General features: G+C 43.9%; 1 protein-coding gene and 1 pseudogene across 1 annotated transcript; both read left to right on the top strand.

Annotated features, from left to right (window-relative positions):
- The first annotated feature begins 297 nt into the window (after positions 1–297).
- Positions 298–9,150, top strand: LOC121777484 (cytochrome P450 83B1-like). Its single transcript, XM_042174759.1, has 2 exons — positions 298–1,219; positions 8,506–9,150. Exons 1-2 carry the CDS (start codon positions 344–346, stop codon positions 9,115–9,117), a joined length of 1,488 nt encoding a protein of 495 aa, XP_042030693.1. The 5' UTR covers positions 298–343; the 3' UTR covers positions 9,118–9,150.
- A 395-nt stretch (positions 9,151–9,545) lies between these two features.
- Positions 9,546–20,747, top strand: LOC121776986 (annotated as a pseudogene).
- The last annotated feature ends 4,515 nt before the right edge of the window (positions 20,748–25,262 follow it).

The raw sequence follows: 25,262 nt of genomic DNA on the forward strand, positions 1-25,262 counted from the left end.
GAGAGAAAATGGAAAAGGTACTTAATATAAGAGAAAATTTGACAAAGTAGATAAAATACGAGAGTAGGAATGAGACTATTTTTTGTGATTAGAATGAAATAAAATGACAAGACTATCTTTCGTGGATGAATGACGTATTATTTATTTATTTATTTATTTCCTTTCCCTAAAGTGTTTGTGCAATCATAATATGATTGTTTAGCTGTCACCTTTCTACATATATAATATATTGCCATAATGGCGTGCACAATCCCTACTCATAGTTAAAAATGCATTATAAATAGAGAACCAAGACAACAATATCCATCACACAAACTATCCATCAAACCCTCATTTCATCACAATGATACTTCTATTATCCACAACTCTCCTTATAATCTTGATTTTCTATATCTTCAACAAAACCAAACCTCGGGCACTAACCACTCTACCGCCTGGCCCGCCGCCGTTGCCGCTGATAGGAAACTTGTTTCAGCTGGGCAGGGCGGCAGAGCCACACATTTACCTCCACCGCCTCTCGAAGAAATACGGCCCGATCATCCACATGAAGCTAGCCACTAGACCTCTCCTAGTAATATCCTCGGCCAAATTAGCCAAACAAGTACTGAAAATCGAAGATTTGACATTTTGCAGTAGACCTAATTTTCTAGGGCAGCAAAAACTATCCTACAACAGCTCCGACGTTGCATTCACACCGTACAATGAACGTTGGAAGGAGATACGAAAGATGACACACATTCATCTATTAAGCAACAGAAGAGTTCAATCTTATCGCTCTGTTCGCGAAGAGGAGATCTCGCGCATGATCACGGTGATCTCTTCTTCAACCACCGAAAAAGTGAATTTGAGCGAGGTGGTCTTGTCCGCCGGCATCCATATTCTATCCCGGATCACTTTTGGGAAGAGGTACGAGGAGGGAGGGTCGGGGGCGAAGGTATTCCATCATATTCTTCATGGATTTGATGCGCTCGCAACGGCTTTCTTTGTGTCTGATTACTTTCCCGCGTTTGGTTTGGTGGATAAGATGAGTGGGAGAGTGAAGAGAGCTGATGTGGTGTGTAAGGAGATGGATTCGTTCTATCAAGAGCTCATCGACGAGCACCTCGAATCGAAGAAGATGGAGGAGGAAGAAGATATGCTTGCTGAGTTGATGAAGCTTAAAAATGATGATGAGTCTTCTAGTGGTCTCACTTGGGATAACATCAAAGCCCTTCTAATGGTAAGCTTGGTTTAAGTGTAGAGTTCGTTAAAATCACTATTAACACCAATAAAACAGTACTATAATTAAAGCACTATGGTGAATACATAGAATTAGAGGTGGAGAAAAATATCAAAATACCGATATACTTAACTTATCAACTTATCGTATAGAAAATATAGAATTTCGGTATACTATATGGTACTCCATCCGTTTGTCACTAAATGTCCAATTTTCCCTTTTTCGTCCATCTGCCAATAAATGTCTCATTTCGCTTTTACTACTATTTTTGGCTAGTGGACCTCATATTCCACTAACCCCACTCCCTTCACATTATATTATAAAGAGTAACGGTCAATTTTGGTCCTAAACATATGACCAAAATACGAATTTGGTCTAAAACATTTATTTTTTGAAAAACAAGTCCATAACAAATGAAATCCTTGTCGGAGTAGTCCTTTTTTTACGGTTCCGTCAAAAAATTAACGGTCATGCCACTATGCAATTGACGTTGACCGTTAGTTTTTTTACGGAACCGTCCAAAAAAGGACTACTTCGGCAACATTTTCATTTGTTATGGTCTTGTTTTTCAAAAAATGAATGTTTTGGATCAAATTCGTATTTTGGTCATATGTTTAGGACCAAAATCGACCTTTACTCTATTATAAACCAATATATAAAAGTAGGACCCTGATACGAGAACCCCGACACCAGACGCAACAACAGAGGAGCATGCCGAGCTGGAGCGTGCCGAGCTGGAGCCTGCCGAGCTGGAGCGTACCGAGCTGGAGCATGCCGAGCTAGAGGCCACAACAGCCGAGCAGCACGACGCAGCGCGTCCGGAGCCGAGCAGCACGACGCAGCCGAGCAGCACGACGCAATGCGTGAATGACCGAAGTGAAGAGTTGACTGTGACGAAGAGATCCTTGAGACCAAGAGACAAGCTCAAGGCGCCGAACAAGTTCAAGAATTAGCCGATTCTTTTTGTTTCCTTTTTATTTCTCTCCTTTTATGTTTTAGTATTTTTGAAACATTAATTTACTTATTGTTGAGTCGGGCCGGATTTATAAGCCCCGTTCGGGTTTTCTTTGCGGTTCTTTCCCGGATGAATTAGGTTACGTCGAACCGCCCTAGGGTTTCTAGTATAAAATAGGGTATTTCATCAACACATTATTTTTATGAATGAAATATTTTCCCTAAACCTATGTTGTGAAACAAGCAATTATCTTTACGTTTCTTGTTGCTTTGTGGAAAACGTCCACCAAATCAGCAAGGTTTTCGGTCAGTTTCCGCGAGCTTGTCGTGGAAAATGCTCGTGGTTCCGTCGAGAAGGAAGATCACGGAGCCGTTGCGGAGAACGTCCGTAACATCTGGTGCTTTCATCCCGATAACTCAACATCTCTTGGTTACGTAATCGATGGCGGCGGAATTTCCGCATGCAGAGCCCTCGTCGGGGCTGCAATTGGGCCCGGCGCGGCAGAGGAATCCAGGCGACGTCGACGGGAGACAACCGCACGTCGACCCAGTCACGTTGGGGTTTGCGCAGTTGAACGCGCGATTTGATAAGATGGATCGTCGGGTCGACAACTTGGAACGTCGACCGACGCCGCAGGCAGAGGGCCTTGATCCCGATTGGGATGAAGCCGACCACGCGTGGGAGGATCACCGCGGGAATGGTCGGAGCGGCCGTGAGGAGTATGACCGTCCCTACCGCCAGCAGGGTCGGGGTCGTGGTCGCCCTAATCGGGGTGGCCGCGGAGATCGTTTTGGGGAGGGAGCGCTTCCAGGCCGAGGAAACCGCCCTGGTCAGCGTCGGGGCGACGCAGCGTACAGAACGGGTCGCCGTCGGGATAATTGGGACCTACCGCAGAGACACGAGGATTGGGACGATGAGGGGTACGAGGAGCGCGGGCTAAACTGTTGGGACCCACCCCTCAATCGGGAACGTCTTCCCCGCCAAGGGTCGGATTCCTCATCCGGCGTGAAGATGGATGCGCCACACTTTAATGGGGCAGACGCACCGAATTGGATCTCTCGCGTGCAATACTATTTTGATCACAAGCGGATTCCGGAGGCTGAACGCTTACACTATGTAGTCATGCTATTCGACCCCCCCCGCTTCGGAATGGATATTCAATTATCGTGAGACGAATGGATTTGTGACGTGGCCAGATTTTTTGGACGATGTTAGGCATCGTTTTGATCCCCAGAGCTTCAGGAATTACACAGGTTTGATCGCCAAGCTGGTTCAGACGACCACCGTGGCTGACTATCAAGCGACGTTCGAACGCTATCTCAATAGGGTGACCGATTTATCGGAATCGGCATTAATTCCAATCTTTATTCAAGGATTGAAGCAGCCGCTGCAAGAAAAGGTTGAATTGCAGAACCCAGAGTCGCTAGCAGAGGCAATGGCATTGGCATTGCGTTTGGCCGCAACACACGAGGAACGACCGCAGCACACGTCGTCATATCAACGTCGACCGTGGCCTAGCAAGGATCAACGGGTCACCACGGCCCCTGTTTCTAACCAGGCCGCCGTGCCCCATCTACAGGAGTCGGTGGTCCGGGAGGCGGACAAATCACGAACGTTCCCGGTTAGAGTGTCGAATGCAGAAAAATCGGAGCGAGCCCGCCGAGGGCTCTGTTATCACTGCCCCGAGAAATGGGTCGCAGGCCACGTGTGTAAAGTCAAGTTACTGTGCTATATGGATGACGACGTGGATGAACCGCACGATGCAGGGGCAGGAGAGCAGGTTCCTGAGGAGGAACTAATCACTGCAGATTTATCGCACCTCCACGCCTTGGATGGCCGAGGGAGCTCCAAACCGTTTATTGTTCAGGGAACGTTGGGGGATACTACGGTCCGGGTATTGATAGACACAGGGGCGACACTAGATTTCCTCCACCCACGAATTGCGGAGATGCTTCAATTGGACCTGACTCCGATCAGACCGTTCAGGGTGCTAGTGGGCAACGGCGCATCCCTGCTGTGTACCCATATCTCGCGGGGCACGAAGCTCGCTATGCAGGGTAGTGTATTTGTAGTAGATCTTCACATTCTCGCTCACCATGGACCGGATGTGATATTGGGGATGCAATGGTTGGAATCCCTAGGGAAGGTGTCGGCTGATTTTGTCCGGAAAACGTTGGAATTTACTCAAGGGGGGCGGACAGTGTTCTTGCAGGGCTTGATGCCGAGCCCGAAACCGATTTCGCTTCACTCGTTGTACGCATTAACGTCACAGCCGGCCGACCACGAGTTCTATGAAATCGTGGCGATTGACACCTCATCCGAGCCAGTGTGCGCCGAGGGTCCGGAGGATTTTCCGGGGAACCTGCCAGCCGAGGTGCTGGAAGTACTGACAGCGCATCGGGCGGTGTTTGAGCAACCCCGAGGCGTCCCACCGGCCCGATCGTTCGATCACCGGATTCACCTTTTACCAGGGACGCAGCCAATCAACGTTCGACCCTATAGGTACCCCTATTTCCAAAAAACGGAAATTGAGAAGCAGGTGCGTGATATGTTGGAACAGGGCATTATTCGACATAGTCACAGCCCTTTCTCGTCCCCGGTATTGTTGATCCGCAAAAAGGACGGCACGTTTCGTTTCTGCATCGATTATCGTGCCATCAATAAGGCAACCGTTCTGGATCATTTCCCCATACCTACGGCGGAGGAATTGTTTGACGAGTTGGGCAGTGCGAAGTATTTTACAAAGTTAGATCTTCGCTCGGGATATCATCAAATTCGGATGAGTGAGGATGACATCTTTAAGACGGCCTTCAGGACTCATGACGGCCATTTCGAGTTTCTCGTGATGCCTTTTGGCCTTACAAACGCTCCCTCCACTTTTCAGGCGGCTATGAACTCTATCTTTCAGCCGCTACTCCGGAAGTGTGTTATTGTCTTCTTCGATGACATACTGATTTACAGCCCGTCCCTCGAACTACATGCCCGGCATTTGGAGGCAGTGCTGCGGTTACTTCACGAGAATAATTTTTTCGTCAAGCTTTCCAAATGCTCGTTTTGTAGTGTGTCCGTGGAGTATTTGGGACACATCATTGACGACGGCAAACTCAAGGCCGACCCAGCGAAACTAGAAGCCATGTCATCATGGCCCACACCGAGAACAGTGAAGCAGCTACGGGGTTTCTTGGGTCTGACGGGCTATTATCGCCGTTTCATCGCTCAGTATGCAACGATAGCCGCCCCGTTGACGGATTTGTTAAAAAAAGAGGCTTTTCGGTGGTCCACCGAGGCCGAGACCGCCTTCGCAGCTCTGAAATCGGCAATGACCTCCGCCCCCGTCCTACAACTGCCGAATTTCAGCTTGCCGTTTTGTGTGGAAACGGATGCGTGTGAGATCGGCATTGGAGCTGTCCTCATGCAGCTCGATCACCCGCTTGCATTCTTTAGTAAGAAATTGGGACCTCGCAGGAGAGTAGCGTCAACGTATCATAAGGAATTATATGCTATTGTGGAGGCCGTGCAAAAGTGGCGACAATATTTATTGGGGCGCGAGTTTATTATTCGCACTGATCAGAGGAGCCTAAAAGAATTGTTGCAGCAGGTGGTGCAGACACCGGACCAACAGCTGTACGTCCGGAAACTTATGGGGTACAAATTTGTGATCGAATATAAGCGTGGGGTCACAAATAAGGCGGCAGACGCATTGTCCCGCCAGTATGACCCGCTGGGGGAGCAGTCCGAAGGACCCCCGACGGAGACCCCGCCCAGCGCAGCCGCGACGCTGATCGCTGACGACCAGCTACTGGTCACTCTCGCCAAGCCCGTGCCGGATGTAATGCGCGTGCTGCAGGAGGAGACCGCATCACTTCCCGACCTGGTCGAACTAACGGCGAAGATTAAGGCGGGTGACGCCCCCTCGCATTTATCATGGGCAGATGGCCTCATCTATTATCATCGCAGGGTGCTCGTGAGTGCGGAGTCCACGACGAGAAGGTTGTTACTGCGGGAGCACCACTGCTCGCCGGCGGCAGGCCATCCTGGCCACGAGAGAACTTTCCGTCTTTTGGCGGCGGGGTTTTATTGGCCAAAGATGCGTAAAGAGGTGGTGGCCTTTGTAAATGAATGTGTGGTGTGCCAAACGACGAAGTACTCGACGCGCAAGCCGGCAGGGTTATTGCAGCCGCTTCCGGTCCCATCGCAGGTTTGGGAGGATGTCTCGATGGATTTCATCACCGGCCTTCCACAATCCCGGGGATATACGGTCGTCATGGTGGTGGTGGATAGGCTCTCTAAGTACGCTCATTTTGCTCCCCTTCCCACAAAATTCGATGCTCTCCGCGTGGCTCAGCTATTTGTGAATACAGTGGTGCGACACCATGGGTTCCCTAAGACCTTGGTTTCGGATAGGGATTCGGTGTTCCTTAATGCGACCTGGGAGGAAATGATGCGGTTAAGTGGAACCAAACTCCAATTCTCTACGGCCTACCATCCGCAATCAGACGGACAGACGGAAGTCCGAAATCGAGGTTTGGAACAGTATTTGCGGGCATTTGTATCCGACAAGCCCTCAAAGTGGACGAATTTTCTACCATGGGCGGAGTTAGCTCTTAATTGTTTTCACCATTCTGCGTTGGGCACGTCGCCTTATCGCGCCTTGTATGGGCGTGAGCCACCGTCCCTGGTTGCATCCCCGCCATCGGCAAAGACACCACCCAACGTGGCGGATATTATCAAACAACGAGGTGAGTTGTTGGTCACCCTTCGCCGCAACCTCATGCGCGCACAACAGAGGATGGCAGTTGTGGCAAATCGCCACCGACGCCATGCGGAATTCGAAGTAGGTGATGTGGTTTGGCTTAAGCTGCAGCCCTACCGTCAACACTCGGTTGCCAAGCCTCTATCGGCTAAGCTAGCTCCAAGATTCTATGGGCCATTCGAGGTGTTGGAGAGAGTTGGTCCCGTGGCGTACAAATTGCGCCTTCCCGAGGGTAGTAGGATCCACAACGTGTTTCACGTAAGTTTGTTGCGCGAGTTTGTGGCAGGGGACGGCGATGTTGACGGGGTAAAGCTCCCACCAGAATTTGTTGGGAATAGGCCGGTGGCACGGCCAGTAGCGCTGCTGGAAGAACGCGTTAGTTGGCGCGAGGGCCGACCAGAGAAGCAATGCCTGGTGCAGTGGGACGATGATGCGTCCACGCCAACGTGGGAGCCGATTGAGGCGATTGGTAGGCAGTTCCCGGAGGTTCGCCTTGTGGACAAGGCGATTTTTAACGGAGGGGGGGTTGATACGAGAACCCCGACACCAGACGCAACAACAGAGGAGCATGCCGAGCTGGAGCGTGCCGAGCTGGAGCCTGCCGAGCTGGAGCGTACCGAGCTGGAGCATGCCGAGCTAGAGGCCACAACAGCCGAGCAGCACGACGCAGCGCGTCCGGAGCCGAGCAGCACGACGCAGCCGAGCAGCACGACGCAATGCGTGAATGACCGAAGTGAAGAGTTGACTGTGACGAAGAGATCCTTGAGACCAAGAGACAAGCTCAAGGCGCCGAACAAGTTCAAGAATTAGCCGATTCTTTTTGTTTCCTTTTTATTTCTCTCCTTTTATGTTTTAGTATTTTTGAAACATTAATTTACTTATTGTTGAGTCGGGCCGGATTTATAAGCCCCGTTCGGGTTTTCTTTGCGGTTCTTTCCCGGATGAATTAGGTTACGTCGAACCGCCCTAGGGTTTCTAGTATAAAATAGGGTATTTCATCAACACATTATTTTTATGAATGAAATATTTTCCCTAAACCTATCTTGTGAAACAAGCAATTATCTTTACGTTTCTTGTTGCTTTGTGGAAAACGTCCACCAAATCAGCAAGGTTTTCGGTCAGTTTCCGCGAGCTTGTCGTGGAAATTGCTCGTGGTTCCGTCGAGAAGGAAGATCACGGAGCCGTTGCGGAGAACGTCCGTAACAGACCCACATTCCACTAACTTTTTCTACCACTATCTTTTATAAAGTCAAGCAAGTTTTTTAAAACTCAGTCTATAAAGAATGGGGCATCTATTGACGGATGGAGAGAATATTACATTCAACACGGTATACCCTACCGACCCACCCCTAGTGAAGACAGAAAAATGAATAAAAGATGATTTGAAAGAAATAGATGAAAATTAAATAGCATAAAAATCAGGTAAACAAACAAAGGAAATCAAAATCAGGTAGTCTTTTGGTTTGCAAACAAAAGCAAAAATAACAATAATAAATGTATATTAGAGAATTTAACCTTTTTACATAAATTGGTGTTTTTTCACTTCAATACAAATACTTAATCATCCTTTTTTTATAGAATATGATCGTTGCTGCAGCAGAAACAACTCCTTCTGCAGTTATCTGGACAATGACAGCTCTAATCAAAGCACCCAAAGTTATGGACAAACTGCAAAACGAAATCAGAAGTTTGGTTGGAGAAAAGGGCAAAGTAGAAGAAGATGATTTGCCCAAACTTCCATATCTAAAAGCTGTTGTAAATGAGAGTTTGAGGTTATACCCACCAGTTCCACTTCTTATACCAAGAGAATCAATGGAGACAAGCATTCTAGATGGCTACGAAATCCAGCCGAAAACAATGGTTTATGTTAATGCATACGCTGCAGGGCGAGATCCCGAGTGCTGGGAAAATCCAGATGAGTTCTTCCCGGAGAGATTCTTGAATAGTGGAATAGACTACAAAGGGCAAGATTTCGGGCTCATACCTTTTGGGTCGGGTCGAAGAATGTGCCCAGGCATGTCGATGGGATATTTGACAACTGAGCTTATGGTTGCGAATTTGGTGTATAGTTTTGATTGGGAATTGCCTAAAGGAGTTCTTGCACAAGATGTTGATACAGATGCAACAAAAGGACTTGCAGTGTGTAAGAAAAATCCTCTTCTACTTGTGCCTAAAATGGTTAGGGTTTAGTGTGTGTGTGTGTGTGTGTGGATTTATTTTGTTGTTATCTAATGTATTGCATATTCTGTTTTTAATAAAAGGGCAGGTGTGAAATCATGTTGTTCATAATTATAAAAGGTTTTTCTTAGGTGTTTATAGGCCCTAAAATATTTTACAGGAACCTGAGCGACTTGAAACATAATTATGAAAAATAGTAAAATATCGGAAATAGTAAATTGACGATGAGTGAATTTGAAGCATTCCAAGATACTGAACTTTTCCGTGGAAAAACTGCATTAACAATTTAGAGAAATAACATTACCAACAATTTTTAATTAATGCATTCAACCTTGTTTTTAAGATGCAAATTACATATTATGACACTATGATATAAATTGACTAATTTGTTAAATTACATACACCAAGAAGCAAGAAATTTTACCCTAGTAATCTTAGTAATGATCATATTAAAGGTATACTCCCTCCGTTTTTTAAAAATAGCAACTCTTTCCATTTTAGTCCGTTATTTAAAAATAGCAACTTTCAAACTTTCTATTTTAAGAAATTTTTACACCCCTATACATCAATTTATTTATCACTTATATAACTACAATTAACACATTAAAGTGGACCTCATGATCCACTAATATTAATTTCATTACTTTTTTCTCTCCCTCTCTCTTACTCTACCAATTTCTCTCTCCCTCTCTCTTACTTTACCAACTTCTCTCCCCCTCTCTCTTACTTTATCAAATTGTGCATTAAAACTCGTGTCGTTTCAAACCTCCCTATTTTTAAAAAACGGAGGGGGTACATTAAAATAATTCTGAAATTTCAAAAATTAGAAAGAAAGAAAAATATTAAAACGGGAATAATATCATAATTATATTCTCATATTCTTAAATGCGGCAGTCACAAAATCAATATTAAGAGAGGGGCGGTTTCTTGTATCACTTGTTCAAAATTTTCTCATAAATAGGTTATGTAGGAGTATCTTTTAATATTGTTATGTAAACAATATCGATCATATATATACAGATATTTGATATATGCATATTGGTAAGACTGCTCAATCAGGTTTCATAAAATAAGATTTGTGAAGTTGGACGTTTAATAAGACATATTTTCGCAGAAGATTGATTTTAAATTAATGCAAACCAACAAATATTACTGTATAATGTGCTAAAGAGATTGTGATTGATTTGTTATATAAGAAATAAGAGTAAAGGCCAAATATGGTCCTGAACATATAGCCATTTTACGATTTTGGTCCTAAACATTATCTTTTGGATTTTTTGGTCCTGCACATATGGACATTTGATCATTTTGGTCCTCCGTCAATATTTCCGTTAAAAACTAACGGTCAACATTATCTTTTGGATTTTTTGGTCCTGCACATATGGACATTTGATCATTTTGGTCCTGCACATATGGAATTTTGATCATTTTGGTCCTCCGTCAACATTTTCGTTAAAAACTAACGGTCAACGGCCGATTTTTGACTAAAACAATGGGTTGGGTCGGGTCGTGTTTGGGTCGGGTTTTGGTTATACGTTAAGAAAAAAATAATATTTTCTTAAAATTTAAGCATAATATTTTCGTTAAAATCTAAGCATAATATTCTTAAAAAATTAATTAATATTTTTTAATTAATAAAATTAAAGTATAGTATTTTTTAATTAATTTTTTCATGAATTTGAAGAAAATATTATGCTTAGATTTTATTAAAAATAATTTTTTAATTATTTAATTTTATTATATAGATTTAATATTAATATACTTTAATTTTAATATTTTGATTAAAAAATGATTATTTTAATTTGGTAATTTTTTATTTTATTGTGTAATATCATGTTTAAATCGTATAATAACATCATGTTTTAGTCGTTATAATATTTTTAATCAACAAAAATAACTAAAAATTAAAGTTTTATAATTTTTTAATTAATAAAAAATAATTATTTTTTTTCTTAACGTGTAACCCAAACCCGACCAAACACGACCCGACCCAACCCATTGTTTTAGTCAAAAATCGGCCGTTGACCGTTAGTTTTTAACGAAAATGTTGACGGAGGACCAAAATGATCAAAATTCCATATGTTCAGGACCAAAATGATCAAATATCCATATGTGCAGGACCAAAAAATCCAAAAGATAATGTTGACCGTTAGTTTTTAACGAAAATGTTGACGGGGGACCAAAATGATCAAATTTCCATATGTGCAGGACCAAAATGATCAAATGTCCATATGTGCAGGACCAAAAAATCCAAAAGATAATGTTTATGACCAAAATCGTAAAATAGCTATATGTTCAGGACCAATTTTGGCCTTTACTCAAGAAATAATATATACATTCGTATAAAAGAAGTTTTGTCGGTCGACCCTATGCAAATTATTGGCTATAAGTTGGTAAGAAGTGTTTCACTAGGCTCAATTATTTTATACAATTTGCGTTATTTTATTTAATTGATCTGCAATTCATTGATCTTATTTTTCCTTTCTTGTTCTATTCTATTTTCTATATTTGAAAAGGACAAGTTATGGCTGATCTGACACTGATGATCTGACACTGATGATTGACAAGTTATGGCTGATCTGACCCTACTAGTTTGGATTTGTTCCCAATAATCGACCATGAAAAAATTTGATAAAATTGATATCTGATATCCTAGAAATCAGGTGTGGATATTATCTAGTGAAATTGAGTTGTTTTATTTTTATTTGTGTTGAAATTAGCCTAAATTGAAGACCAAAGTTGAACATATGCATAGTAATATAGTATTACTCCGTATTACTTATTTTAAACTTTTATAAATATAAAGCTAGGGATCCAATCTTAAAGAGACATGTTGTCACATGAATCATGTATGGAAACCAAATTAATGTATACAGAAGAATAAATAATGGATGTCATATATGTATCACATGTAGTGTTTTTTATATCCCTATGTTCCACCTTACCGACCTACATTTTTTATATCAATAATAATTTCCATATAACAATTTGTGCACTGATGCACTATTTTTTAGTACTAAAAATACCTGCAAGCATACAGGGTAGATCTAGTATAGCTAAAGGTCAGTACCGGATATCGAACACAGGGAATAAGATTGCAACTGACTACCATATACTAAGCGTCATATACTATCCAGAGACACGTGATTTTTTGGTTGATTAATTAAACTAGATTGAAAGAAATAAACAAAAAAATGGAAAACATAAAAAGAAATAATACAAAGCAGGCTTAAGAATGTAGAATTTTAGGATCCAAAAACACAATCGACTTCCATGAATTACGGTCTCCAGAGCTATTAAGTCGATCACAATTATAGATTAAACCCCCTCCCGAGGTGAGAAACCTGTAGATTAGGGGATAGGATTGAAGTCCCCTTCTAACCCTTAAACCCCTAACTCCTAAAAGCATATAAGATCAAAGACCTCACTCAAAACCTCAACTCTCCCGAGTTCTATTGAATTAAGGTGTGAATTATCCCTTTTTCCAAGTCAATTATTTCGTCTCCCGAGTACTCTAATCAACTCTAACATGTATTCAAGAGGTAGCTAATCAATTGAACATAGAAAGTGCCAAATAAATCAAATAACTGCAAGAGCTAACAAGGAAAATCAATTGAATATCTATACCAAAAATTCTACAAAAGATTTCTACTCATAGACAAGTAAGAACTATAATTAAAGTACGAGACATGAAAGAAATTGATAAAACCCAAGGTTGAATCTTCAATCTTCAGTCTTCTCTTGCCTTTGCCTGGATCTGCAGAGCTCCGCTCCAATGGAAGATGGATGAATTATGTGTGTATTATGGAATGGAAAGAGGTGTAGAGATGGAGAAGGATTGGAGGCTCTGAGATAAAGATTATGAATTAGGTTCAGAGGTATTTATAGGCTGGAAAAAGGTTTATTTTTGATAAATTTCGTGCCCTACAAGAAATAGGAGAGATTTGGCTTCACAATATAATAATTTCTTTTCTTCCGTGAATTTCCGCCTAATTTCCGCCAGATTTTGACTGCACTGCGCGATGTTTGTAAAATGGCCATAACTTTCTCCACAGAACTACGATTTAGATGTTTAAGGTATCCACGCGAAGTTCTTTTGAAGACGAAGAGACTGGTATCTAGTATGCACTGATTGGACTTCAAAATCGCTTCCATAATGGGCTCGAACAGAGGCTGCTGCACTTTGGCCTTTTTTCACCTTTTTCTATCTTTTTCTATCATTTATCAACAAACACGTCAAAAATACCAAATGTATAACATATGCAATTTAAGAACATAATTTTCATGATTGACATTTAAAACAAGTCAAATTTAGTACTTAAAAACATGCAAAATCTGTGTTTGTCATGCACGACAAGTATTTAATCTTTAGTGAGTATGTTTTAATTTTTTTTTTTTATATAAATGAGTATGTTTTAATATCACCTAATTAATTATGTAAATTAACTATTTTGGTATATATATATAGATCACAGCATTCAAGTGAGGTGGATTTGCAATATGCATGTCTACTAATCACATCCTAATCGATGGCATGCATTCATGGAAAACCTAGCCTCTCATGCTTTCGACGACGGCCCGCTGGCCGTTGTCCCTTGCAACGACCGCCGCCTCCTCGCCGCCAGATCTCCACCTCAAGTAGTGTTCCGCCACCACGAATACCAAACTCTTAATCTCCCAACCGGAGAAGGCTCTGGCCCACCTGTTTACGATTGTGAACGAGAAAAATTAAATTTTCGAATTTTCAAATTGAGCCCTACTAACATATCTAATATGAAAGTGTTAGAAAATGAAAGATTCCAATTAGAATCAATTGTTAGGAAAGGAAAGATTGCAATTAGAATCAATTATTCCAATTAGATGATTGACAGAATATTGTAATTATGAACTTTACCATGTATAATGTCTCTTACACCCTATTTAAAGGGTCTCCTATACAATGGAATAATTATCTGATTCTAAACAAGTATTCTCAACTATCTTTTCTACTACGTTTAACATGGTATCAGAGCAGGACTTAGAAAATTTTCATCATCGTCCCTGAACCTTTGCCGACCCTTTAGCCAAAATCTGCAGAAAACATCCCAAACATGTCAGAAAACGACGAAAAAACAGGTCCATCCCAGTCGGATGAGATTGCTCGGAAAATTGCCGAGATCATTAGCCGAAGCCTCGCCATGATAACATCCAAACCAGAAACTATAGAAAACCCACCACAAAAACCAGTTGTGTACAAAATTGAGACACAACCTCTCCACATCGGAGGTAACAAGCTAAACGTAGACAACTACTCCGAATGGGCGGTACTAATGAAGACGGCCATAAGCGGCAGGGGAATGGTATCTCACGTAACCGGAGTGTCGCCTCCCCCGCCACGAACAGACCCAGCCTTCCCGCAATGGCAACAAGCCGATCATTGCGTATTCACATGGCTTACACAACATATCGAACCACGGCTGGTAAGCCGAGTGTTGAAGCAACCAACGGCCAAGCACATATGGGATGCATTGGCGGTCACTTAAGGGAGCGGAGGAGACAAACTCCAGATTTACGACCTGCACATCAAAGCCAGTATGGTGAAACAAGAAAGTCAATCATTGGAAGAAGTATGGAGTACCCTGCAAGATCTATGGATGTCGATAGATAAAAAACGAACGAACCCTATGAAGTACCCCGAAGACATGGAATTAAACGACAATTGGATTCAAGAGCAGAGATTGTATACTTTCCTAACTGCCATTGACGGAAAATACGAATCAACAAAGAGGGAGATAGTCAAGATGGAACCACTTCCCTCGGTCGATCTTGCGTATAACCTGATCAAGCAAGAAGAAACACGATATCAAGTATTGCAGTCAGGGACCGCGACCACGATGGATAGCATCGAGGCTGGACTCATCGTCCGAGGAGAGGCAAACCCGTCCAGCGGCGGCTCAAGGGGCGGCGACAATCAAAGTGGAGGCAGCTGGAACCAACGAAGTAACAACGAGGACAAATCGAAGTTGGTTTATTCCTATTGCAAGAAGAAGAAACACACAAAGGATTCGTGCTTCGAATTGATCGGATTTCCCAATTGGTGGGAGGAGAAACACGGCAAGAACCCAACCGCACCACCGTCTGCCCGCACACCCTGGAACCGCGGCGGTTACGCAGCTGCAGCCGTCGGAGGAGATGGAGGAGGCTTCCTCACGCCACCACCGAGGGCAACAGAGAAGTCGCTCAAACTCGGGGAGGCGATAGGAGAACCACTACAATCGGGGATGCACAACCATGGACTAGCACCGGCACTGCCAATTTCGCCGGAGGGACAGTGATAACAGACTGGAGTGAGGCGGAATTTGGAGGAGGGTCGACGGCGGGTGAATGTAAGTTAGGGTTTGAGGGTTCTTCTATTAAAGAACCCCAAACCCTCCGAAAATCACATTTTTTACCCCATGTCTCTGATAAATTACATTATGTACCCCACTTATTGCCCAAAGAACCCCGAATTCTTATTTCTTCCAAATCTGACCCCAAATTATGTAATATCCCTGAAAGTGCCCAAATTGTGTGTAAAAATAGGTTTCAACCCCTAGAAAACTTTGGAATTGCGTGTAAAGTGTCTAGTGAACAAGAGAAAAATGATAGGTGGATATTTGATTGTGGGGCAACAGATACCATAACTTATGATACTTCAGATCTTACAGGGATTCATAAGCCTCAGAAATCTCATATTCAGACAGCTAATGGGGAGTTTACAAAAGTGGAAGGGGCAGGAACTATGAAAATATCACCTAATCTTCAATTATCTAACTGTCTCTACATTCCTTCGATGTCTCACAAATTGTTGTGTATTAGTCATGTCACAAAGGAATTAAACTGCACCTTACTGATGCAACCACACTTTTGTCTACTGCAGGATATCCGAACCGGGGAAATAATTGGACGTGGCACTGAACGTGATGGATTGTACTATGTAGATGAGGTAGCTCAAAGAGGGGCCTCCATGCTAACTCACGGGTCTGCCGATAGGAAAGCTTGGCTTTGGCATCGGCGCTTGGGACATCCGTCTACCGGTTACTTAAAACTATTATTTCCAGATTTCGTTTCTAAACATGATGCGTATTGTGAAACCTATTTTTTAGCCAAAAGCCACCGAACCTCTTATCCTTTAAATAATACTTGTGTTGATTTTCCGTTTTCCTTAATTCACTCTGATGTTTGGGGGCCCGCACCTTTTACTGGGGGACAGGGTCTTAGATACTACTTAGTTTTTGTAGATGATTGCACCCGCATGACTTGGGTATACTTTATGAAGCAAAAATCTGAAGTTTATTCACATTTTTCACATTTTTTAACCTTATCAAAAATCAGTACCAGCACTCTATAAAAATCCTGAGATCAGATAATGGGAGGGAATTCGTTAATTCTGCCATGAAACAGTTTTTTCAAGAAAATGACTTAATTCATCAAACTAGTTGTGCCTATACTCCCGAATAAAATGGTGTAGCCGAAAGAAAAAACCGTTCCCTCCTAGAAATGACCCGCTCTATGCTCATTGAATCAAAAGCTCCAAACCACTTCTGGCCCGAAGTTATTGCTACCTCAGCCTATCTTCTAAACAGGTTACCCACAAGTATCCTCAAACATCAAACACCGCTCCAAGCCATATCCCCCTTCACTAAAATTCCACCACCTTTAACTCTGAACCGCGAGTTTTTGGGTGCTCCGTTTTTTTTTATACCCCAAAACATGAACGGACCAAACTCTCTCCTTGTGCAATTAAGTGTGCCTTCGTGGGAGATGGGGTAAACCAAAAAGGGTATAGGTGCCTTGATCCTAAAACCAATCAGATGTTTGTCATAATGAATTGCAATTTCCCGGAAACCGAATACTTCTATACCCACTTTAGCAGTCAGGGGGGGAATAATAGTAGTCAGGACCCGCTAAGCTGGATATCAACGCCAATGCCAACGCCAAGTCTTCCCGAAGTGGGCCTAACAGAGGCGGCAGTAAGCGACCTCGCCGAGCAAGTCTCTGAAGTAGGACAGTCCATTACTGAAGGTGACGCTCAGCCAACTACTTCCCTGTTGAGGTTATCCAATGTAAGTATCAATAACTCTGCTCCTCGAGATTCCTTTACTACTGTTGATGTAAGTGTAGAGAAAGAAGCAGCAGGCCCTGATATGGAAAACCCTGCTGAAGAAATTATTGAGGAAGAAGGAGTCGAAGCCTCAAAGGAATTGACCCCCACACGGGGGGTACATTCTTCTAGGGGTGGGTCGGTACGGTATACCGTACCGATCGTGCCATACCGCATACCGTACCGGAAATTACCGTATGTCAAAATTCCATACCGATACCGTACCGAATTTCCGGTGTACGATAATTTTTGATACCGTTACCATACCGTAATAACGGTATGCGGTATGGTAACGGTATACCGTAAAAAACCTATTGTATCCAAAATATTTATAAATGTAATATATATATATATATATATATATATATATATATATATATATATATACAACGCGGAGTTCATTACAATTTTATTTGTAGTTCATTATAGGGAATTCAAAGATTTAAAAACAATGACATCATCTAGTATAATATAAAGATCTAAAGTTCATTATAAGTTTGTTATTAGTTCATTATAATGAACTCCAGGTTGTCTTATAATGATGTTGTTCGGCGTTTCAGGTTTAAAACTGGTTTGGTATTGATCATAGTCATATATATATATATATAAATGTAATATATATTACATTTAAATTTTTTAAAATTTTATTTAATATAATATATATAAATGTAATATACAATTTTTAAAATTCAATATAATATATATCAAAAATATTACATTTAATTTTTTTTTAATTTTAGAGAATTCTATTTTTAAAATTTTTTTAATGTAATATATATATATATATATATATATATTATAACATATTTAATATTAATATATATATATATATATATATATATATATATATATATATATATATAAAATCTATCGGTATACCGCGGTATAGAAAAATTGATACCGTTACCGTGCCGAAACACTGCGGTACGGTATCATACCGTACCAGAAACTGTGGTATACCGAAAAATCAGTATTTTCGGTATTTTTCCGGTACGGTAAGTCCGGTATTTCGGTATAATTTCCCACCCCTACATTCTTCCACACATGGCGAACAGGGGAGTCCCGCCAAAAAAGATATACACCTGAGAGGACCAACAGGAAAGCTCGCTACTCCGTTGCTTGGTTAGTTACTAGTCATCTGTCAGAAATGGCTCAAGCATTTGAGAAGGCACTATATGAAGATGAAGAGATCCCACAGTCATGGGAAGAGGCTATGCAGTATAAGCACTGGAGAGAGGCAATGCAAAAAGAAATTGATGCACTGATCCGAAACAACACTTGGGAAACGTGTATCATACCTAAAGAGAAGCGGTCTGTAAGGTGTCGATGGGTCTTCACTATCAAGAGGAGACCAGATGGTTCAATTGAGAGATACAAGGCACGACTAGTCGCGAAGGGCTATACTCAGACATATGGGGTAGATTATTCTGAAGCTTTCTCCCCAGTAGCCAAGATGAACACAATTCGAGTCTTATTGTCGGTAGCGGCAAATAAAGATTGGCCACTGCACCAATTCGGTGTGACGAATGTCTTTCTTCATGGTGAACTGAAGAAGGAAGAAGAGGTGTACATGGAGGCTCCACCAGGATTTGCAGCAGACTTCAAGGTAGGAGAAGGATGTAGGCTGAAGAAGACTCTATATGGTTTGAAACAATCTCCAAGAGTGTGGTTTGGGAAGTTCATCGGGGCGATGATTAGTTATGGATATAAACAGAGCAACTCTGATCATACTTTGTTTCTGAAAAGGAGAGGAGACAAAATTACTTGCTTAATCATATACGTCGACGACATGATTATCACATGTGACGACTTGGAAGAGATTGAATACTTGAAGAGGAATTTGTTTCAGGGGTTTGAAATGAAGGACTTAGGGGATCTCAAGTTTTTTCTTGGGATCGAAGTGTTAAGATCACCTGGAGGAATCTTTTTGAGACAAAGGAAATACATTCTGGACATCCTTGCATAAAGGGGTCTCATAGAGTGTAAACCAGCAGATACGCCTATAGTAGTTAATCATGGATTGCAGATTAACGATAAAGTCGAGCTGACCGATCGAAGTCGATATCAGCGACTAGTTGGAAAGCTCATCTACCTATCGCACACTAGGCCAAACATTCCCTACGCAGTAGGGGTCGTGAGTCAGTTCATGCATAAACTACAAACGGATCATATGGAGGCAGAGCTTAAAATTTGTCGATATCTGAAGGGAACAACAGGACATGGAGTGTTGTTCTCTAAAAGTGGGAATCTTGAGATTCATGGATACACGGATGCTGATTGGGCTGGAAATCCAAACGATAGAAGGTCCACCGCAGGGTATTTTACCTTTGTTGGAGGTAACTTGGTAACTTGGAGAAGCAAGAAACAGAAAGTGGTGTCACTATCTAGTGCTGAAGCAGAGTTTCGGGGTATCAAAAGTGGACTAACTGAGATAATGTGGTTAAGAAGATTGATGAAGGAACTTGGTCTCTCCCCAAGTAAGAAGTGCCGACTATACTGTGATAATAAGGCTGCCATAAGTATTTCAGAAAATCCGGTTCAACACGATTGAACCAAACATGTTGAGGTGGATAGACACTTTATCAAGGAAAACATTGAGAGGGGAATTGTTGAGTTACCATTTGTTCGCTCAGAAGATCAGCTTGCCGACATATTGACAAAGGCAGTCAGTGCAAGGGTCTTTGAAGATGCCCTTTGCAAATTGAGTATTGAAGACCCCACCACTCAATTTGAGGGGGGTGTTAGAAAAGGAAAGATTGCAATTAGAATCAATTGTTAGGAAAGGAAAGATTGCAATTAGAATCAATTATTCCAATTAGATGATTGACAGAATATTGTAATTAAGGACCTTACCATGTATAATGTCTCCTACACCCTATTTAAAGGGTCTCCTATATAATGGAATAATTATCTGATTCTAAACAACTATTCTCAACTATGTTTTCTACTACGTTTAACAGAGAGTCAAGGCGAAAAACACAACTAATGAAAATGCAAAAATTAGCACCTTTAAGGTCGCGACGGCGCTAATGTGGCGGTGCCACGCCTTCTCGGGCGACATAGGGCATGAAAAGGAAGAAAAGTCAACTATTTTGACTTCTATCAAGTTAAGGTCAAGGGTAATCCCGAATATGCCACCTTCATATAGTGGCAACAGAGTGTTGCCAATAGGGATTTCAACCACATTCGAGGATCTTGAAAAATGGCCTTTTTCGAGATTAGTGGAGCTCATCTCGAATAGGCTAGATGATATGACCGAAGAATATGCCAAATCGGCTTTTGATTGGCTCGAGGTGCACCGTGGGGTTCCCCACGGGGATTATCTTATAGCATCATGGATAGGGTTAGGGTTTGATGAAGTCGAGCACCCGTGGGGGGAAGCCAATTTATTGCTGCCCCATTGTGAACCATAGGAAGGATATATGTTGACGTGGCCGACGACGGGGTTGCCGTGATGGTGGCGTTGCCGGCGGAGGAGATGGTGCGATTTCAGGCACTCTTCTATGAATTCTTTCGATGATTTGAAAGGCAAATTGATGCGATGTCGTTTTGTAATTGTTTATTGTTTGTTATAATTTCTTATGTGTGTGATATTTGTTATTGTTTTGTAACAACATTGAAAATGGTACATTTTCTAAGGAATTATTATTTGCGCATGCTTTATATATAGAAAAAATTGTTTTATATTGTTTCTTAAAAAAAATTAACTTAGTTCTCTTAGAGGTAAAGCAAAATAAAATTAATTAATCTGAATTAGTGATTATTCTTGTAAAAGCTTCACAAATTGATATTAGTGAATATTATTTTCTTCATATTAAGATTTCTCAACGAAATTGTGGAAACTTGGTACTGTGTATTAAGGGCCTTGGCCCTTTAGGCTGTGGATTTTAGATTATTAAGGCAAAGTTGTTGGGTATTAATTACTTTCTTACATTTATATAAGTGGCATACTGCAATGTTTTCTGGTGCAAGTATTAGAGTGTGTAGATTATAAGAGCATCTCCAATGGTCGGCGTCACCACCGGAGCGCCGATTTTTCGCCCACGCCGGTTTGACGCCGAACCATTGGAACCGGCGTGGGCGAAATCGGCGTCAAAATCGGCGTCGCCATGCCGATTCCCGCGCTGACGCCGGTTCCCACGCCGATCCTCACGGGCGCCATTGTGGCTCCCGGATCGGCGCCAAACCGGCGTCGGATTTAAATATTTTTTTTTTTTTCGCAAAACACAATATATACGCGCGTTGAACCTCATTTTCATTCGCACCACTTGTTTTAACGAGTACTCTCTCTCTACCTTACTTTCTGTACAAGATCAATAACGAGCAATGGAGAACAACTACGAAGGTACTCCAGTTAATCCCGGGGGATGGTCTCAGACTCCCCCGGCTCCCGGTGTAGGGTCTCAGACGCCCCCGACTCCCGGGGCAGGGTCCCATACTTCCCCGGCTCCTGGGGGAGGTGGTTGGCCTCCAATGAGCGGGTACTACAACGTGTACCCGTGGCAGCAGATGATTCCGGGGTGGGCACCCGGCATGCAGCCCCCTATGCAGATGATGCCGGGGTGGGCACCCGGCATGCAGCCACCGGCGCAGCAGATGATGCCACCGGCGCAACATATGATTCCACAGTCGCAGGCGACGCACGGGGGGGACAACGCCTATCGGCCGACTTTTGATTTTTCCACCGGTTCTTCGCACACATCGACCCCAACGGATGCACAGTATTCGGAGACCTTCTCCTTAGCGGACTTGGGTTTTGATATTAACGACGTTTCTGAAACTCTCATTCAAAGCCAGGGAGTAGGGCGGGGTAAGAAGAAGGGCAAGGCGAAGAAGGTCGGCGAGTCGTCGCAGCCCCGCGCCGAAATCCGGGGCCGGAGGAAGTGGACGGACGCGGAGAACGTTGCGGTTGCCAAGGCGTGGGTGAGTGTTTGCGACGATCCTCTCGTTTCAAACAACCAGAGGATCGTCAACTTGTGGGCGAAGATAGCTGCAGCCTACAGGGCATTTTGCCCTGAAGGGAGACCGTGCACCGGGGAGGAGGTCCGGAAGTGCTGGGACCGAATCAGGGCTGGCGTCTCTCGATTTTCGGGTTTGTACGCCAACGCCCTCCGCATGCAGACCAGTGGCCAAACAGAGGAAGACTGCAGGAGGATTGCGGAAAGAGCCTACCCCGATCCGGATAAGAAGTACTATGAGTTCACCTACTGGAACTGCTACGTTGTGCTCAACGAGTCGGAGAAATTCCGGGCAGGCGTCGACGCTGGCTGGCCGAAGAGGCAGAGACTGAACTATACCGGAGATTATAGCGGCAGCAGCGGTGGTTCGTCAGACCTCCCCGAGACGGCCCAGGAGGTCCCGACTCCTCGGTCGTTCGGTCGCCGACCTCGCCCGGTTGGGCAAAGGCGGGCGCAGCAGGTTGCGAGGGGGGGCACACCGAGTTCCCAGGATGTCCATTCGGCATCCCCCCTCGGCAGGTCTACCGAGGAGCTCAAATTCTTCGCGCGCCAACAAACGCGCGCTCAAATGGTGAAGACCTTAGCCGACTTCCAAGCGGCGGTGGACCCCGAGGTGAAGGATTTTCTTCGCGTATTGCTCCAGAGCCAGCGTGAAGAACTGGAGGCGATGAGGAGGGACACCGGCGGGAATAGCCGCGGCGTAGGTGGCGACGGAGGCGGCGGCGACGGCAGTGAAGAAGCGTTGGGCGACGACGGAGACGAGGACGGCGGCGATGAGTGATTTTGTTTTACTTTTTTAAATTAATGTACTTTTTACTTTTTGTAATTTTTTTAAATTGTTGTACTTTTTTTTAAAAGTAATGTACTTTTTAAATTTTAATATTATTATTCGAATTTTCCGTATTTGTCTCGTAAATTAAATTATGTATGTTGATACAATTGTAAATTAAATTATATAATTGTTATTAGTGATGTGGATAGGTAGTGTGAAGGCTATTTGATGGCTATTTGATGTCCAGTTGATGTGGCAAGCTGATGTGGCAGGAGAATTGTAGTGCTGATGATGTGGCAGTGTGAAGGCTATTTGACGGCTATTTGACGTCCGCCAGCATTGGAGATGCTCTAAGAGCATCTCCAATAGTATTGGACGTCAAATAGCCATCAAATAGCCTTCACACTGCCACATCATCAGCACTACAATTCTCCTGCCACATCAGCTTGCCACATCAACTGGACATCAAATAGCCCTCACATAGCCTTCACACTACCTTTCCACATCACTAATAACAATTATATAATTTAATTTACACTTGTATTAACATACGGAATTTAATTTACGAGACAAATACGGAAAATTCGAATAATAATATTAAAATTTAAAAAGTACATTAATTATAAAAAAAGTACAATAATATAAAAAAAGTACAAAAATTAAAAAGTACATTAATTTAAAAAAGTAAAACAAAATCACTCATCGCCGCCGTCCTCGTCTCCGTCGTCGCCCAGCGCTTCTTCACCGTCGTCGCCGCCGCCTCCGTCACCACCTACGCCGCGGCTATTCCCGCCGGTGTCCCTCCTCATCGCCTCCAATTCTTCACGCTGGCTCTGGAGCAATACACGAAGAAAATCCTTCACCTCGGGGTCCACCGCCGCTTGGAAGTCGGCTAAGGTCTTCACCATTTGAGCGCGCGTTTGTTGGCGCGCGAAGAATTTGAGCTCCTCGGTAGACCTGCCGAGGGGGGATGCCGAATGGACGTCCTGGGAACTCGGGGTGCCCCCCCTCGCAACCTGCTGCGCCCGTCTTTGCCCAACCGGGCGAGGTCGGCGACCGAACGACCGAGGAGTCGGGACCTCCTGGGCCGTCTCAGGGAGGTCTGACGAACCACCGCTGCTGCCGCTATAATCTCCGGTATAGTTCAGTCTCTGCCTCTTCGGCCAGCCAGCGTCGACGCCTGCCCGGAATTTCTCCGACTCGTTGAGCACAACGTAGCAGTTCCAGTAGGTGAACTCATAGTACTTCTTATCCGGATCGGGGTAGGCTCTCTCCGCAATCCTCCTGCAGTCTTCCTCTGTTTGGCCACTGGTCTGCATGCGGAGGGCGTTGGCGTACAAACTCGAAAATCGAGAGACGCCAGCCCTGATTCGGTCCCAGCACTTCCGGACCTCCTCCCCGGTGCACGGTCTCCCTTCAGGGCAAAATGCCCTGTAGGCTGCGGCTATCTTAGCCCACAAGTTGACGATCCTCTGGTTGTTCGAAACCAGAGGATCGTCGCAGACACTCACCCACGCCTTGGCAACCGCAACGGTCTCCGCGTCTGTCCACTTCCTCCGGTCCCGGATTTCGGCTTGGGGCTGCGACGACTCGCCGACCTTCTTCGCCTTGCCCTTCTTCTTACCCCGCCTTATTCCCTGGCTTTGAATGAGAGTTTCCGAAACCTCGTTAATATCAAAACCCAAGTCCGCTAAGGAGAAGGTCTCCGTATACTGTGCATCCGTTGGGGTCGATGTGTGCGAAGAACCGGTGGAAAAATCAAAAGTCGGCCGATAGGCGTTGTCCTCCCCGTGCGTCCCCTGCGCCGGGGGAATAATCTGTTGCGCCGGTGGCATCATCTGCTGCGCCGGTGGCTGTATGCCGGGTGCCCACCCCGGCATCATCTGCATAGGGGGCTGCATGCCGGGTGCCCACCCCGGAATCATATGCTGCCACGGGTACATGTTGTAGTACCCGCTCATCGGAGGCCAACCACCTCCCCCAGGAGCCGGGGAAGTATGGGACCCTGCCCCGGGAGTCGGGGGCATCTGAGACCCTACACCGGGAGGCGGGGGGAGTCTGAGACCATCCCCCGAGATTAACTGGAGTACCTTCGTAGTTGTTCTCCATTGCTCGTTATTGATCTTGTACAGAAAGTAAGGTAGAGAGAGAGTACTCGTTAAAACAAGTGGTGCGAATGAAAATGAGGTTCAACGCGCGTATATATAGTGTGTTCGAAAAACAAAAAAAAAATTAAATCCGACGCCGGTTTGGCGCCGATCCGGGACGCACAATGGCGCCCGTGAGGATCGGCGTCGGAACCGGC

This window comes from Salvia splendens, chromosome 18 (assembly GCF_004379255.2).
Source record: "Salvia splendens isolate huo1 chromosome 18, SspV2, whole genome shotgun sequence".
Lineage (NCBI taxonomy): Eukaryota > Viridiplantae > Streptophyta > Magnoliopsida > Lamiales > Lamiaceae > Salvia > Salvia splendens.

Excerpts from the sequence above, each read along its gene's own strand:
- LOC121777484 (XM_042174759.1), top strand. The coding sequence starts at position 344 with ATGATACTTCTATTATCCACAACTCTCCTTATAATCTTGATTTTCTAT. Across the intron at positions 1,220-8,505 it reads ACATCAAAGCCCTTCTAATG|AATATGATCGTTGCTGCAGC; the intron begins GTAAGCTTGGTT and ends CTTTTTTTATAG.